Consider the following 17,347-nt stretch of genomic DNA (forward strand, 5'->3'; position numbering starts at 1 on the left):
TCCCTTCATCACCTCATACCTTAGACCTCTAAGATTCTCTGGATGCCATCTCTTCCCATCTCTGTACCTGCCACCTTCCACCTCTTCCATCTCTTCCGTATTATGTGTACCTCCATCACTTCCCATTATTGCATCCCCATAACTTCCAATCTCTGCCCTCCCCACTACCTCCCATGTGTGTCCCTCTTCACGTTTTATTCCATGTCAGACTCCATCATTTCCCATCTCAGTCTCTCCTTCACATTTCATCTCAAAGCTCCTGTTACCTACCATCCCAGAGACCCCCATCACCTCCCATTTTAGTCCACTTCCCTTCTCTGTACTCCACATCACCTCCCATCTCTGTACCTTGCTATCACTTTCCATAGGGTACCACCGTTTCTGTACCTCTTTCACCTCCCATATGGTGCAACTCATCACCTCCCATCTCTGTACCTCCATCACTTCCCATCCATATACTTCATCACCTTTCATCTTCGGTCCCCATCTCATCCCTCCAACACTCACCGTTTCTGTACCTCCATTACTTCCCATCCCTATATCCTCATCACCTCCTATACCTGTCCTCCCATCACTTCCCATCTCTGAACCCCTATCACCTCCCATCTTGGCACTCTGACATCTCCATGCTTCCATCACCTTTTATCTTGACTCCCATCACTGTGCCTTTACCAGTTCTCACTCTGTACCTTGTTGCCTCTAATTTCTGTATTCCCATCACTTCCATTTCTGTTCATCCATCCCCTCTCATATTTTTTTACTCCATTTTTGTTCTGCCCTCATCTTTCATGCCTGTATCTTCACTTCCCATCTATGCCCTCATGGCCTTCTATTTCTGCACTCATCTCTGCCTCCCCATCATTGTTCTACATCTGTCCATCCTTGCTTCCCAATCTTTGTTCCCCCATATCACTTTCAGTCCTTCCACCCCTTTTCTACTCTCCTTCCCCCTTTTTTCCTAGTTCACCTTTATCTTCTTCATGTCTCTACTTTCTCTTCATCCAGTTCCCAGGAGCGGCCTCTTCCAACACTCTCCTTCATTCCTTTCCTCTCCCTTGCCCAGCAGAGTGTCCCTGGCTAGCCCCTGTCCCAGCTGGGGTCCTCTCTGTGCAATGCTCTCTAGGCTCCTTGCTCCACTTCCCCCCACACACCTTGCACCTGACTTTAACTCCCCTTTTCTCCCTGCGAGCAATCTGGCCCTGTTTGCCTTTCACCGTCCCCTTCATCATCCCTTCTGACTCCCTTGAGGCTCAGTCCCCAGAGACACCCAGATAGGACATGGTCCTTCTGGGCAATGAGGAGAGGCATGAAGGGACAAGAGAAGAAAGGCTATTGGGGGAAATCATGGTGGGGGGAAGAGGAGAGGAGGTGAAAGGGGAAAGGAAAGGAGAGAGGGGCTGGCCCAGGGGAGCTGAGCAGATTGGAAGGAGGGACCTGGGAGCCAAAGTGCCAGAAGAAGGCTCCGTGAAGGAGTTGGAGTCGGGATGCAGAGAGCTGGGGGAGAGGGAGAGAAAATGGAGGAAAGAGCTTGTGGGGGGGGTGTTGGGGGAACCTATGGAATGTTGGTGTTGGGATGGCCTCAGAGCCTCCCTTGCTGTGCAGAGGAGACAAACAGCCCCAAGAGGGCCGATGGCTGCCGAGGACCACGTGGAAGCAGAGGAGGTGGAGGGTGCTGCAGGGCCATGATGGAAGGTGGTGGGGAGACCGAGTGGAGGAGCCCGAGAACGGTCAGGCAGTGAAGAGGAAGGAAGAGGGTCAAAGGATGGATAGAAGAGGAGGGAGGAGGCCAGCTGTCATGGCTGAACCCCACCTGGGCGCACCTCAGATGTGGGGGGAGGCGACAGGATGGGCTTCTGCTGGGACCCCATGCTTGGCTAGAGGAAGAGGCCAGGTTGGGAGACCTTTGTAGGCCAGGGGAGACCCTTCCTTTCTGTGCCAGCATCTCCCTGGCTGCCCCCAGTGTGAGAAGCCTCTCTTTCCTGCACCTGCGTCTCCACTTCCCGACTCTTTGCGTTCTTCCTGCATTCCTCCTTGCCTTCCTTCCCTCCTCTCCTCACTCTTTCCTGCCTTTCCCTTTCCACCCTCAACCCCACCCGTTACATAATATCCCTACTGACCTGCCGGACACTCACTGACACTCCTGCACCTCAGATGTCAGTCTGAGTTTAGTACACCCGGGTCCTAAAAATGGCCTGAGGGGGTGACACTCTCCTGATCCTTGACCCTGATTCTAGTTTCAGAGCCCTTTACGAGCCTTGCAGCCCCTGACCTTCATTTCTTGTACCCTCTGAGGCCAGGAATAGAGGGGTCAATCCCGGTTCGGTTCTGAGTCAGGAGCTTCCACGGGTTCTGGATTCATCACTCCAGCTTCTAAAGGGGACTGGCATTTCATTTGATTTGCTGGATATGGGTGTGTTCACTTGGATTTCTGACTGGATGTCTTATGGCCAAGAACAGGCTTAAGAATTGAGGGACTATTGTTCTGGGATCAAGAGAGACCTGAGCCCAGGGCTCTGGACCTGGAGAGATAACCCCGTGGACTGTGAGGGTCTGTATTCAGAGAGCTGGCGTGGGCTGTGGGCACCCAGGACTGCGGCTTTTCTGGATGGTACAAGACGTTTTATCCTCTCATGATTCGAGATCCACCAGAAGGTTTTTGTCATGGCTTCTGATGCGGCAGGGACAGGCAGACAGAGGGTCTGCACGTGTAGTTTTAACCACAGGGGCAGCACTGCATGGGTGGTTTTTCACATGGGATGATTATGTTGTTTGGGTCTGGGTAAGCTAACCATTATTAATGGTTGGTTGGGGTTTTTCTTTTTTTTTTCTAGAATGCAGGTGTGTGGGAATTGTACAGAAGATTCTTGATCATTTAGTGTTCTACTGGATCAGTGAATTTCTGGGTCCAGGAGGCATTGAGGGGACTATGTTGGGTGTGGGCAGAAGGTTCCAGGCCAGGGCCTTTGGGTGGTGGCCACTTGGGCCTGGGGCATTTTGTGTCTGGCCAGAGGCTGTCTTGCCTTGGGCTTCAGGGCTGCTCCCCACCCTTCCACCCTGCAATGTTGTGTACTTTGTAGCTCACTAGCGTTTTCCTGGGGAGGTCAAAAACAATGGGTCTGGACCACCCTAGGGCAACATAATGGGCCTTGGCTTTGGCCCCTTTCTTCTCTGGAGCCCTCTCCGGAACCTTTCAGAGGTTCTAGCTGTGGTTCGGTGTCCTGGGCTCCATGTGCCTTCGCCCCCCGACCCAGGACGCCCGGTGGCCAGGGCAGAGGACGGCTTGCGGAGTGAGAGGCGGGAGGCGCCTACGCCTACGCAGCGCGGCGGGGAGGGACGGGGAGGGACCAGGCGGAGTCCCGCCCCTCCACCCGCGTTCATCCCAGCCCGAGCCCTGTGCGCCCGGGCTGGAGCGGGGTGCCGGGGAGAGAAATGTCTCCCCAGGGTAATTAGTGCCGCCCCAGTCCGATAAACCATTCATCCTTCACCTCTTCGGCCCAACAAGTGTCTCTCCACCCGATCCCCCCACCGTGTAATAAACGCCCTTAGGCTTTAACAGGCCAGCCCCCCCCCGGAAAAAACTGGCGGCAGTGGGAGAGCAGCTGTGTAATAAATCCCGGGGGAGGCCCGGCCGAGCAGGGCCCTGGCTGGGGACTGGGGGAGGCTGGGGCGGGGGTGTGCGGCCCGTGCGCCATGGGCCTCGGGGGCGGGGACCCGTGCGCCTGTCCCGTCCTGCGCAGTGCCAGCCAGCCGCTGCCCTCGCCGCCTGCCAGGGCCCGTCATTGTGCGCTTACCGCCATGTTTCCCGGCTGTCTCCTGTCTGGGGTCTGCCTCTCCACACTGGGTCTTTGTGCGCAGCTGGCTGCGTCGTGGCCCGTGTGTGGGTGCGGGGTCTGCGGGGTTGGAGCACCCGCCCCGCCTCTGATCCCTCCGGCCTCACTGCCCTATGGGGCATTGGGCGTGCTCGCTCCTCGCGCCCTCTCGGGGCTCAGCCTGATGTGCTGTCTGGGTTCCTGGGGTGGGAAAGTGAGGAGAAAGGGCCTCCTTTCCCCTAGACCTGGAGATTTGGGAGGCTCCAGGTAGATGGAGTTTCTTTCGCTGGTCTGAGGGATCGAGAAACCCAATAAGCCCCTCCCGCGTCTGACTGGGAGACGCTGGAGCCCCGGGGGTGAGAGGCAGCAGCCTCTGGTCTGGGAAGCAGGGAGGGGTGTATGTGGAGAAGGGTCAGCATCTTAGCGCCCCTGGCCCTCCTCACCCCCCAAATTTTGTACATGCAGCTTGTGAGTGAGTGGAGGGGGAAGGGAGGACCCTGGCTATTACGGTTACCATGGAAACAGCCGATTTTCCAGAGTGCTGCAGTGTTGGGAGTGGAGAGACCGTTGCTGACTGAGGCCTACCCTGCTCCTAGCCTTTGGGCCCTGCCCTGTCCAGGCAGTGACCTGCTGGAGGCGGATGTGTGGCTCACTTGCCCCAGTCCAGCTCTCCACCCTGATCCTGGGACCCCATCCTGAGAGTTCAGATCTCACCACTGAGCCTCCAGGGCCCTCAGGTAGGAAGCATACCTCAGTTTGGAGGGGCAGAGCCGAGCTCCCTCTGTCTTCTGCGCGGGGACTTTCCCTGCAATGTGCTGTGGCAAGATGTCAGTTAATTGACATCAAGGTGGTTCTTTCCCACCTGCCTTGCCCCCTCGGGAGTCACCTCTCCCCTCTAGCCTTGCCTGGGGAGACGGAGGGCCCTGATGACAAGCGCTCTGGGTGACAGCTCCTGCCCCCCCAGCCCCAGCCCCCTGCTGGCCTCACTGCCTCTCTGGGACCCAGGCAACAGCCTTCCCTTCTCAGTTCCTCCTGGGCGGGCAGATGGTACCTCCCTCCAAGGCACTCAGGAGTCCCCTCTCCTTCGGGGGCCTAGGAGCTTCCTGGGATAGAGACCCCTGATCCCCGATTGCCCAAACTACAGTGGGGTTCCCAGTCCCTGAGATGAGAGACCCCAAGGTGCCTGAGAGGCCTGGCCTTAGTGTCACCAGCTTGGCTGCCATCTTGGCAGAGCGCTTTGGCTCCGGGGAAGTACCCCAGGCCTTCCCCGACCCGGACTTCCCATCCCACCCAGAGCTCTCCCACCCCCAAGGCCTTGCTTTTCTCCCAGCCTGCTCCAGGCTTGTGCCCTCACGCCCCATCTGCCTCTCCTTCTCTCTGGATAAGTCCTCCCCTGAACCCCTCTACCTGCAAGAAGTGCTTTGAGAGGAGTTGTTAGTGGCTAATTATTTAATTAAGCATTTTATGAGTCTCATCTGCTCCATTTATGTTCTAAAGAATGCAAGATTGTTGTCTTTCCTTCTCTGAAGGCCCCAGAGTACTAGTCCTCTAGGCCTCCCAGACAAAGCTCCCTTCCCGGAAACTGGGCGACCGGCCCTGACCCCTGCCTCCATCCTGGCAATCAGTCTGCCCCCACCCTCAGGGAGCCCAGGCAGCCACAGGAGGGAACAAGGCGACTAATAGGGTTTATTTTGGGGCTGAGATCGTTAGGGACCTCACACCCGCCCCAGCAGCAGCCGGATGGCAAAGAGGAGACAGAGGGGGAGAGAGGGTGGGATGGGAGAGGGTAGGGAGAGGGATCCCTTCATCATCTCTGGCTCCCACTCTCCCGCCTTCTCTCACCTACACCCCTCTCTGTCCCTCTCTGTCCATCTGTCTCTCTGCCTCCTTCCTCCTCTGGCTGTCAATCTCTACCCCCCCACCCCCTTGTCTGTCTCTTCTTTTCTGGGCAGGGCTCCAGGACCCCCCCTCCCCCACACCCCGTTTTGGCACCCAGGCAGCCCCCTAGCTGGGAGTAGAAGCAGGGAGTCCGGGCAAAGTGGGACCAGGATTTGCAGGGGCTTGGGAGGGGGTGGGGAGCAGGCGCTGGAGCGGGGCCAGCCTGCAGGCTGTGAGTCAGAGGAACAGCCCCTGCTCTTCCGGCCGCCATCGCCTGGGGCTGCTTTTGCCTTGGTGCCTGCTCAACTCAGGCCCCACACAAGTACATACTCGAACCTGTCACCTCTGCCAGCCCTGGGAGCAGCCGAGTGGCTCAGGCCCAGGCCCCTTGGGTCCTGCCCGTCCCTGGCGATCTTCTCTGTCCCCTTGCAGCCAGCCTCTCTCCGGGCTCTCTCTCTCTGTGTGTCACTCTCTCTCTTACCTCTCTGTTTTGCTGTAATTAAAGCTAGAATTCTTGATGAGGCGGCTACATCTGTCTGCGCGCTTGCACGGGCTCCCACCCAGGCACCCGCCTGTCAACTGTTCCCTAGGAGGGCAGGGCCTGGTGGCCGCTGTGGGTATCACAGTTGAAGCCCCCGTACCCTAAACCTGGTGTCCCAGTGCTCTGGTCACAGCCCCAAGGACCTGCTAATCTCGCCCTCCTGACCTCGTATCTCTGTCTCCCTTTCCTTCTCTCTGCAGCCGGGACCACATACATCTTTGGGAAGGGGGGAGCGCTCATCACCTACACATGGCCTCCCAACGACCGGCCGAGCACGAGGATGGACCGCCTGGCCGTGGGCTTCAGCACGCACCAGCGGAGCGCCGTGCTGGTGCGGGTGGACAGCGCCTCCGGCCTCGGGGACTACCTGCAGCTGCACATCGTAAGGACGCGGGGCTGGCACCCCCGACCCCCCAGCCTTCTGCCCCGAATCCACTCAGTCCTCTCTTGCCATGGGACCAGCACCTCGCATCTTTCCCTCCCGTGGAGCCCTCAGAACCTCTGTTCCCTGAGTGCTGGGGTTTCCAGTCTGTGGTTCCGCACCTGAGACCCATTCTCCTCCCGGTTGTTCACTGAGGCCCCCAGAGCCACCTCCGCTCACCTGAAGCTCCCCAGCTCCCCACCCTGAGACCTCAGGGGCTTCCTTGAGCCTTCCCGGCCATTCTCCTGCAGCCTGTGGGAACATCCCCATCTTGTGACTGCCCTGGGCTGCTGCCTGCTCACTCCTGCACCGCCTATGCCTCCCACTGTGTCCTGCACCTTTTCCTGTCCCCTCCTTCGGGCCTCCCTGCCCTTGATTACTGTTCCCATGACCTTTGCCCTCCCAGCCGCCCCCTTACCCGGCCTCCCTTACAGCCCTTCTGGCCATAGCCCTGCTCATTCCTCCCTGACCTCGGCCCTACCCCACATCTCTGCTCTGGCCTCCGAACCTGCCCAGCTCTGCTTTTCTCTGCCCAGCTCCCCTCCTCGCCCTCTGCTGCTCCCCATTGCCTCCCTCTAGGCCCCCCGCCATGCCTGTGGCTCCTCTTCTCACAGTTTCCATCCTAACTCTGGTCTTCGGGCGGCCCCTTTTCTTCCCCCTCTCTGCTCTGGCCCCACACACTTCCCTGTGGCCTCAAGCCTTGCTGCATTTCATTTGTGCTCTTAGCCTCTCCCCTGCCCCCGGCCCACTGTCTTAACCCTTGGGCCTCTGACCTCAGTCTCCATTTTCCACCTATGCAGCCGCTTACGGCCCCCTTCCTTCCCTGCCCGCATCCCACATGGTGACCCTGGCCAGGACCCCGAGCTGGGAGGGTCGAACAGGCTGGCCAGGCTCTGTGTGCTGGAAGGGTCTGAGTGGGGGGCCCTGAGCTTTCAGGGGAGTGAGGGAGCCAGGGGAGAAGGCTCGTTTGGGCTCTGGCCCCTCCTTACACGACAGCTTTGCAGGGTCCCCAGCCTGCACACCCCTTCCCCGGCACGAGGGAGGGAAGGAAGGAGGTCTGAGGAGAGATGGACCGTGGACAGAGCGGAGCTGGAGTAGAAGTGGCAGCTGATGGACACCGGGCCTGGGAGGCCGGGCAGGGAAACAAGGGGGAAAGGAAAGCAGAGTAAGGAGTAGCCTGGGGAGAAGGCCTGCAAGTTCCGTGTGTGTGAGCGTCTCCACCTGCGTGAGAGGCAGTGCGGACGGTGACTGTATGTGACAGCGTGGGCCCCGTGCACATTGATCGTGTCAGGAGTGCTGGGGGGCGGCGCCGTGGGGGACAGTCTCGTGGCCTCTGATCGGGTGTGTCGCTCTATATTTGTATTTCTTGGCAGTGTGGCGTTTGCTGCTGTTTCAGTCTCCTGACTCTGCGTGGCAGGTGTGACTGTGTTTCCGGGTCCCTCTCTGTGAGTGAGGGCTGCTGCTCTCTCATCACATAGTCCTGAGAGGTGGTGTGTGGCTTTGGAGCAGATGCCTGGGTTTGAGTCCCAGCTCTGCCGCGTCCTTGCTCTGCCCTAGTGCATCACCTTGTGTCTCCGAGCCTCAGTGTCCTCATCTGTGTAATGGCATGATAAGCGGACAGCGATGCTCGCAGGTTTAATAAGCGAGACCATGTATGTAAAGCACTGAGGACACTCCTTGCCCAGCCCGTGGGAAGCACCGTGTCCACTAATGTCCTGAGCACCTGTGAGCATCCACCTGGGTGAGCAGATCTGTGGTGCACTGTGTCCGCCTCATTTGACAACTTCTGTTGATATGCCTGAAGGTTTAGGGGACAGGGTTCCCCAGTGCTGAGGAGAAGGGGCAGGGGGATCAGGGTGCAGGGAGAAGGAGTCTCCTTTGCCCTCCCAGCAGTTGCCCACAGCCCTCGCCTGGTGCCGGGTTATGGAGGAACGAGGGTTATGGAGGAACGAGGCCTGGTGCCTCGTGCTGTAGCCGGCGGGGCGGAGCGGGGCTGCCCCTGGGATGAGGAGCCTGGCGAGGGTCGGGGGCCCTGGAGGAAGCGTGGGAGCCATGAGAGAGGTCAGCTCTGAGGGGAGAGCTGGGCACCCGACGGGCTGAAGCCCCCTGGGGCAGCCCCCAAGCCCCCTTCTCCCCTGGTGATATATCAGCTCCCACCGCAGCGTCATTAGCAGCTCTCAGAGAGTGGGGAGGCGGCAGCAAAATGAGAGAAAAGCAATTTGACGTTTCTAATAAAGCGTCGCTCCACTTTGCCAAATTAATTTTGACTCCCATAATTATTTGCTGTAGGAGCGGCCTCGTTCTCCCACCGCCGCCTAATGAGGTAATTGGGGAATTAGGAATTAATGACTTTAAAAGAAGTGACAACTGACTTCACGTGGGGAGCAGCTCTGGGAGCTGCCTCTCCCCTGGAGTGCACGGCTCTGGGCTCTGGGCTTGGCTGCCTCCTAGGAAACGCAGGTGTCCTGCCTTCCAGCCGCCCTGGACAGCCCTCTGCCATCCCGGCTCCCAGACCACTTCTGCTCCTTGACCGTTGTCACCACCCAGCTGAGCCTCGTGGGGAGAAACCCTCAGAGGCACCCAAGGGGCTGGTGCTGTTCTATGACTGACAGTAGTACTGAGGTCTGTTCCTCTCACGTGGGGAGCAGAGACCACCCCTTCTCCCTGGATGTCGTCAGTCTGTGGGTGGTGGATGAATGCGGCTTGCTAGTACCCTTTGTTAGGCAAGCTCGGCCTCAGTTTCCCTGCTTTCCTGCATCTGAGGGACGCTGCACGTGTATGACTCTGTGTGTGTGTGTGTGTGAGTGTGTATGACTCGTGTGTGTGTGTGTGAGTGTGTGTGTATGACTCTGTGTGTGTGTGCGCGTGTGTCTTTCCCAGGTTCTAGGAGGGGGAGAACTGGACCCACAGTGGGGAAGGGATAGGGCGTGGATCTTCAAGTGGGCCACGGCTGCACATCCTGCCCCCCCAGCTCTCTCTGCAAAACCCCAATCCCTGCCCCGTCTGTGAGTCACCCCATCCCCACACCCAGGGCCACCAAGCCCCTCAGCCCTGTTGCATGCTGGAGGTGGCAACTAAATGCTTCCTCATGCCCAGGCCGGACTGCAACAGTCTTTCAGGAAGACTCCAGGAGTGTAGTGTCTTCCGTGCTGATCTGGTCCCCGTGACTGTGTGAGCCTGTGCGAGTGTCTGTCCTGTGTGGGAGGAGGGGTGCAGGAACTCAGGAGGCCGAGTTCGGGGGTGCTGCTGGGTAGTACAGGGGAATGGAATAAGGGCTCAGGTTTAGGGCCGAGTGGGCCTTCCACTGGCTTCTTTAGACGTCTTTGGTCTTGAAGGAAGGTTGGCCTCAGTAGCCTCTCAGATCACCCCCACCTCCAGCACTCTGAGTCAGTGTCTCCCGAGACTGGCGGGCAAAGCGGGAGGGAGCACTTGGCTTTGGAGTCAGGCCAACTGGGGTTCAAATCTGGGGGTCCGTCCTTATGAGTTGTGAGATTGGGGGAGGTTACTTAGCTTCCCTGAGCCTCAGTTTCCCCCTCAGTAGAATGGGATGCTGTCTATTCCTCAGAGGGTTGCTGTGGGGATGAAGACAGCATGTGTGTACAGTACCCACAGAGGACCTGGCACCATTTAGGGGTTCAGTGAGGCTCTCCCTCTCACCCTGGCACCATGGACAGAACTCTTCCTGGGCTGGATCCTGGGTGGCCTCTGAGGGTTCCCTATGCAGGTCCGCTCTGGAGCCTGGGCCTGGGAGAGGTTGCTCAGACTGACTCTGCTCCCCTTCTCCAGGCCTCAGTCCCTGTCTTTCCTCTTCCCTTCCCTTCCCAGCTGCCGGCCCTATCCTCTACCATTACACCCCCAAGCTAACCTTCCCTTAATAAGCCCAACATGGTTTGTCTTCTTGATCTCTTTCTATACCTGACTCCCTCCAGAACACACAGTCCAGACCCTGCGCCTGTGCCCCCTTGACTGCAAAGGGGCTGCCCCCGCACTCAGGCCTGACCTCCATGGGCTGACACCTGCCAATGCCCTGGTGCCAGAGCCCTCAGGGACTCGCCCAGTGCAGAACAGCCAGGGGAGGCGAGGGTTGAGCTTGGAGGTGTGAGGAGTGGGGAGGCCAGACCCTCCTCAGGCACAGGGCTGGCTTCTGTGGATTTCTCTGTTGGCTGTGCCTTGGTGAAGCCTCCACCTTCTGTGGTCCCACTGGTCCTGGGTTCCTCTTGGTCGTCCCTGTCCGGGGCCTGGAGGCTCAGTGGCCCTTGCATGGAGGAGGTGCCCTGTGAACATTTGTGAACATTTTGATTGAACCAAAAAGCAACAGGCAGGTGTGGTCAGTGGAAGTGCTCCAGGCCCATGCTGTGCACCCCACGGTGGCTTCCCCAACCTCTCTGAGCCTCAGTTACTCCCTTGCTTGCATATGAGGCAGGGAGGGGACAAGCCTGCCCACCTCCTTGGGCAGGTGAAAAGGTCCAGTAAAGACGCGGCTGGGAGAGGTGTGTTGTAAAGCTGTTAAATGCTGCAGAGCTGGACCGGTGGTGTTCACAGGTGGAGTTCTAGAAGGAGTGAACGGTCTCTCCCTCCAGATCCCTGACCTCTACCTCCCTGTCCCCAGGACCAGGGCACCGTGGGGGTGATCTTTAACGTGGGCACGGACGACATTACCATCGACGAGCCCAACGCCATCGTGAGCGACGGCAAATACCACGTGGTGCGCTTCACTCGAAGCGGCGGCAATGCCACCTTGCAGGTGGACAGCTGGCCGGTCAACGAGCGGTACCCGGCAGGTAGGCGGCGCGGGGCGCAGGGGAGGTGCGGGGCAGGGCGGGCGGGGCGGCCTCTGATAGGAGAGCTGCCTGCACCGGGGGCGGGGTTAAGTGGCGAGGCTTTCGGCTGCGGGAAAGGCGTGGCTTGTAGGGGCGGGACGATGGCGGGGCAGGGCTAAAGGGAAAAGTTGGGATTTGTAGGGTGGGGGCGAGACTGTGGGAGTGGGTCAGCTAGGAGGAAGGCGGCACAGCTGAACAGGGAAGGATGCAAGGTCAGGGTCCAGTTTGTGGATGGGGGAGGAGAGGAGGGAAGGAAGGTAGAAGTAGGGAGAGTCTGTCGTAATTGAGGGAAGGATGAGTTGAGAAAAGAGGGACAGGCGGAAATGGGGAGGCAGATGCAGAAACCAAAGAGAGAAGATCCAGAAGTAACCCAAAACGGATCTTGGCAAGGAGGCAGGACTGTTCCCAAGGATAGAACCAAGGCAAGAACCCAGGTCTTTACAAAGAGCAAGTCAAAGGTTCATATTAGGTGATCTCAATAAAGGAAGAGAAGTAACCATGGAGACCCAGAGAAAAGGAACCCCAGGGTCTCAAGAAGTAAGGGACATGGTGAAAAGGAGAGAGCGACAAGTGACAACGAGAGCAAAAAATAGGTCAAGTGCCTTCAACAAACCTTCATCGACAACCTACTAGTATCAGGTCCTGTGCCGCGCCCTGAGGACACAGCATACAGCCCCTGCTTGCAGGGAGCTCGCAGTCTTGGGGCTGGGGGAGCACGGGGATGCAAAGAGACCCAGTTCAACAGTGTGACAGCTGTGGTGGCCGAGGACAAACCAAGGTCTCAGGAGCACAGGGGAGGGACAGAAATGAGGACCTGAAAGAAATGAGGAGGCAGAGACTCTGCAAGAATCTGAGGGAGGCAGAGAAAGAGCCTCAGAGTGAGAGGAAACCAGAGGAGGAGCAAGGGAGAGAGATGGAAATAGTCACCCAGACAGAAGCGGAGACGGAGGCAGCTCCCAGAGGGGTGCAGGGAGATATATGGAGCCGCTGTCGTGCAGACCCAGCCAGCGAGAGAGGAGGTGGCCAGAGCCTTGGGAGGGAGAGGAAGAGAGCCCCAGTGCGGGAGATGAAGAGGGACGGGAAGTGGAGGTACTGCAGAAGAACCGCAGAAACACAGAGATGTGGAGATACAGGCTGAGCAGCACTGCAGAGTCACACGCGCGGGTGCCGACTGAGAAGCAGCCCCTGAGAAGCAGAGAGAGCGTCTTCGGGCTCAGCCCCTCTCCTGGCAGAAGTGATGCCCAGAGAAGCTGCCCCGTGCTGGCTGAGAGAGCCGTGGGCAGAAGGACAGTGAGAGGTTCAAGTGCACAGACCCTCATGGACCCGCTTACATGCTAGGATGAAAACGCCAGTGTGGGCTCACGGCTCACAGCCATGTAGGCTTGTACCCAGACGCTTTCAGGCAGGCCCTGGAAATAGAGAGAACCACACGGGCCCCTAGGAAACTCAGAGGCTGACAAACACACAGGCCAGCCCCAGACACACAGACAACTGCAGATATTCATACGGTCAGACAGACACGAGGTAAAAAAGAGCCCTACAGTGGGATGCCAGCTTACACCAGGGCCTGGGCACGTGTAGGGCAACTCAGGCACACAAACGCTCCCATGCTGAGTCCCACAGATGCGCAGATACTGACAGGCCAGGCTCTGCGGGCATCAGACTTCGCTCTGTCTTAGACACACACACCAGGGCCACCTTTGTAGCAGTGAAGACACCAGCCTACACTGGACAAGGCTGGACTTGGGGAGCATGAAGGCTTTACCATGTCAAGCCAGAGCTCCTCCCCTTGGAGCCCCGTAGGCTGGATGCGAGGTTAGAGGAGTCACGCCTTCTCTCCTCTCCTCAGGGACCCCTGGCTGGGGTGCGGAAGGCCACTGGGTGCCCCCTTACCTGCCAAGCAGAGCACCGTGAGGGCCTGGTGGCTGCCTGTGTGCCCTGTGACAGCAGATCCCTTACGAAAGCCGAGAGTCACCCTGAGCAACAGCAGTGTGCGTGGCCCAGACTCAGGGAGCTCAGAGACACAGCCCAGGGACTCCGAGTCAGCAGGACCAGGCTTTAAATCCTGGGTCTCCGACTGACAAGCTGTGTGACCTTGGACAAGTCATTTAGCTCCTCTGGATCTCAGTTTCTACCTGTGAAAGTTGGGGATAATATCTACCTCATAGCCGTACTGTGAGAGTTCCGTGAGATAACCTAAGGAGAGTGCTAGAATGGCGTGGCGTAGCAGAGGTGCTCAGAGGTGCTGTGTAAACGGAGCTTTTGTTAGAATTGTTATGTGTGCCGGTGAGACACACATACATTCTTCCCGTCTTCTCAGGACCCACACACAAATACATGCCACACACAGACACACAGACGCACCCACAACTATCCCAGTGCAGGTAGGTCCCTGAACGCCTCCTGCCCTCCTGCCTCTCTGCCTCTGTCTGTGTGTGCCCTCTCCCTCCCTTCCCCCATCTGACAGTCTTCTGGCTACTATACTTCTCCTCCAGTGTCTTCTAGGGCCCCTCTCAGCCCCATCCCCAGGGCTGTGCTACCTCTAACAGAACACAGGACACTGCTGGTCACTTGCCAGTCTCTCCTGCTTGGCTGGGGCTCCCGGTGGTCAAGGACCGGACGTTCATCTTTGCATCTCCAGTACCCAGCACCAGGAACAGAACAGGCACTCAAGAAATGTTTGTTGAGTGACTAAACAAATGGATGATCCATTTTTGTCTGAAACACAAGTGACCTGAATCTGTGGATTCAGAACCTGTGGAATCTGTGGGAAGGCAGGGTCTCATTGCCTCATAAGCACCTAGGGAGGCCCCATCCATGCTCGTGTGAATACACCATGGGCTCATTAACGGGATGTGTACGCAGGCAGGCCCAGGCCCAGGCCCAGGTCTCATTGGGCAGGTAGTACAGCTGTGCAGTGGGAGATGAGAGGGAAAATGCCCCCGGCATGAATGTTACTGAAGATCGTGTAAGTGGTTTCAGTGGGTAGAGTGGCCAGATTTCCAAAGGAAATCATTTCCATTTCCACGGCTGCAGTTTGGGATCACCCACAGCCTTGGGGAAGAGCTCACAGGACACACAGACACAGACAGACAGACACACGCACACACACACACACACACATCCTCCTTCCTCCCTGTGAGTGGAGAGAAGAGCAGGTGTGTATCCAGATGGGCAGCCAGGGTTGAGAGGAGGAGTGGAGGTTAGGAATTGTGGGGGGAGGAACCTGAAGGAGGAAGGCTCAAGTGGGAGCTGGACTGGGCTCCCCAGGGCTGGAAGGAGAGGGGACCTGAGCAGACAGGAGTCTGAGGGTCTTGGAATGAAGCTGAGAGAGAGGGGAAGAGAGCAAGGTGCCGCCAGGCAGAGGAGGGCTGGGGCGCCTGTAGGGTGGACCAGGGGTGGAAGAGGTGAGATGCAAAGGGTGGGCGAGGCGGCTGGGTGACATCCAGCTGCCACAAGCAGGCACCTGTGCCCAGGGTGAGAAGCCGGAAGTGCCTGCAGTGAGAGCAGCGGGGGGCTTGGGGGGATTCAGGTGGAAGCTGGTGGTGGGGTGGGGTGGGGTGGGAGGTGAGGGGAAGCTGGGGGTTGAGCACAGAAGGTAAAGGGAGCCGAGGGGGCTTCGAGAAGTGGTTGAAATCTCACTGTTAAATGCGTGTGCTGGGCCACCCCTTAAATGCCGCATAAACCCCCCGCTTAACCCATCCCTCCCACTTCTAAACAGCCCTCTAAACGCAGTAACCCGCCGGCCACCGAGGCCTCCCCCCACCAACTTAAACCCGCTAAATGCCCCTCCCCGCCCCTCTGCCCCGCTCTGGGATGGGGAAGGAAGTGGGCAGACAGGGAGAGCACAGACAAACCTGTTTAACCTCTGACCTTTGACCTTCCAGCTGCCTTTTCTTCCTTTCCCCTTTCCTTTTCTTCTTTGTCCCTCTCTTTTTCTTTGGGTCGCTCCCGCCCCCAGGGTGGGGCTGGCTCTGCATGGGAGCCTAGGGAGGGGGACCGGAGGGAGGACGAGGGACCCGCGTTTCTTCTCCCGCCTTGGGTGGACCTGGCCCCCTCTCCGTTGAATGTCGCTGCTTACTCTGAGTCTCCTGAGAAATGCATAATTACTTTTCTAATTTCGCCGCCTGAGAAACCTACTGTCTTTCTAAACTTTTCCAAGGAAACTTTGATAACGAGCGCCTGGCGATTGCTAGACAGAGAATCCCCTACCGGCTTGGTCGAGTAGTAGATGAATGGCTGCTCGACAAAGGTAATTAACCAGAATTAATTAATTAATTAATTAATTAACTTTAAAAACACTATCTTAAAGGTGCAGAGCTCTCTCTTTCCCCATCCGTGCCTTCCCCATCGCCCACCCCCTAGTGAAAGGACAATTGTCCGGCCAGGTTGTTCCCTTCCTCTCTGTTGTCCAGGGTCCCTGTCTTTTAGAGTGGTGGTTTGGGCAGGGGACGGGCTTTTCCTAGAAGACGGAGAGTCCTCGGTCTCTTTCTAAACCTGGGAAGGGACTAGGGTCATAGGGGAGATCCTGGAACCCCTCCAGGAAAGCAGGCTGGAGTGCGGGTTGGGAGGGAGCTGCCCTGTTGGCTCAGAGGTTTTGTCAAGGGCCACCTGAGGGCCACAGCACACTGAGAAGCAGGAAGGCTTTGGGAAGCAGCAAGTGCTGGTCCTAGGATCCAAAGGCGGGTAGGAAGGGTCCACCAGGGTCATCTGAGGAGCAAAGGGAAGAGTGGGGGGCTCAGATCCTACTGGAAAGACTGCCACCCTGAGAGAGTGTCTGTGGGACTGCCATCTCTGGAACGGGCCCACCTTGGTCCGGAAGGTCTCCTAGAAGCAGTGGAGGTTGCAGGGAGACTAGGAGATGGGGAAGAGGTGGCCATCCCATGGGGATTCCTGTGCCTGCTGAGCTGATGAGGAAGACAGAACAGGCTGGCTAAGCGGCCGTATGTGTGAGGCGCTGCTGGGTGTGAGGGAGAAGGCCACTTGTCACCAAGGGAAGTTGGGGCCAAGGGCAAAGCCATCCCATTCCCTTTGGAGAGGGGGCGAGCTCTGTACCTCTAAGGCTAAACTCTAGGGGGGAAGTAGAACTGTTAAACCTCCACCTAACCAGCTGATAACTGTGCTTTTAAATGTCCACTGGGGCCTGCCCCAACTAAAACCCCCAATGTCACTTCCAGCCCCCAACGTGGCCAGCGGGGACTAAACATGCTGATAACCAGATGTGATAAATCCATAACAGGACAAAAAGTTAAAGGGACTAACAGACATCGCTAAAACCTACAGCCCCCAGCCACACTGGGCTGCTCTCTCCAGCGGGGTGAACTTTAACCCTTTGAGGAGTTCATGGTGGGTGGGGCCCCAGAGGCCTAGTTGGCTCACCTGTGTAGCTTCCTCTCCATTACCCACCTCCTTCTCCCGGAATCAGAGAGGCCAAGGGAGCAGCTTGGGCTGAGGCTGGGACAACTTGTGACCCCAAGGATAGGGAGAGCCGGACAGGCCCGGTAGGGGGGTGGGGGTGGAGGGACTTGTGGTCCAGATGAGGGAAGAGCTCCTGCCGGCGGTTTGGAAGCCCAGGCATCCTTTACTAGCTGCAGGGTCACATCTTCTCTTTAGGCCTCTGCTTCCTCTTCTAGAAAGTGAAGGGTTGGCCACATACTCTAGTATTTCCCAGAGTGTGGCTGGAGGAGCTCACTTGCTGCATGGCCTTGCTCAAGGCTTCCCCTTCCCGAGCCCCAGTTCACTCTTCGGGGAGACAGGGCTGGTGATCCCGGCTCAGCCTGCCTCACACCGGGTGCTGTGAGGATGAGATGAAATGAGGAGCAGGAAAGTATCTGAGAACAAAAGCTGGGCATTCTTGGAGGGACTGCTTTACTGTCAG

At 57.9% G+C, this 17,347-nt stretch overlaps 1 protein-coding gene across 43 annotated transcripts in view; it reads left to right on the forward strand.

Moving 5' to 3' along the window:
• NRXN2 (neurexin 2) overlaps positions 1 to 17,347 on the forward strand; it is a 109,749-nt gene that overhangs the window by 73,361 nt on the left and 19,041 nt on the right. For 33 of the 43 annotated variants that reach the window (XM_049713231.1, XM_049713248.1, XM_004264301.4 and 30 more), the window contains 3 exons: positions 6,429 to 6,610; positions 11,259 to 11,430; positions 15,632 to 15,721. In XM_049713231.1, coding sequence (XP_049569188.1) covers positions 6,429 to 6,610; positions 11,259 to 11,430; positions 15,632 to 15,721 — 444 coding nt within the window. The remainder of the gene's footprint in view (positions 1 to 6,428; positions 6,611 to 11,258; positions 11,431 to 15,631; positions 15,722 to 17,347) is intronic. The other 10 variants (XM_049713250.1, XM_049713251.1, XM_049713241.1 and 7 more) reach the window with 1 other exon arrangement.

This window comes from Orcinus orca, chromosome 8 (genome assembly GCF_937001465.1).
Source record: "Orcinus orca chromosome 8, mOrcOrc1.1, whole genome shotgun sequence".
NCBI lineage: Eukaryota > Metazoa > Chordata > Mammalia > Artiodactyla > Delphinidae > Orcinus > Orcinus orca.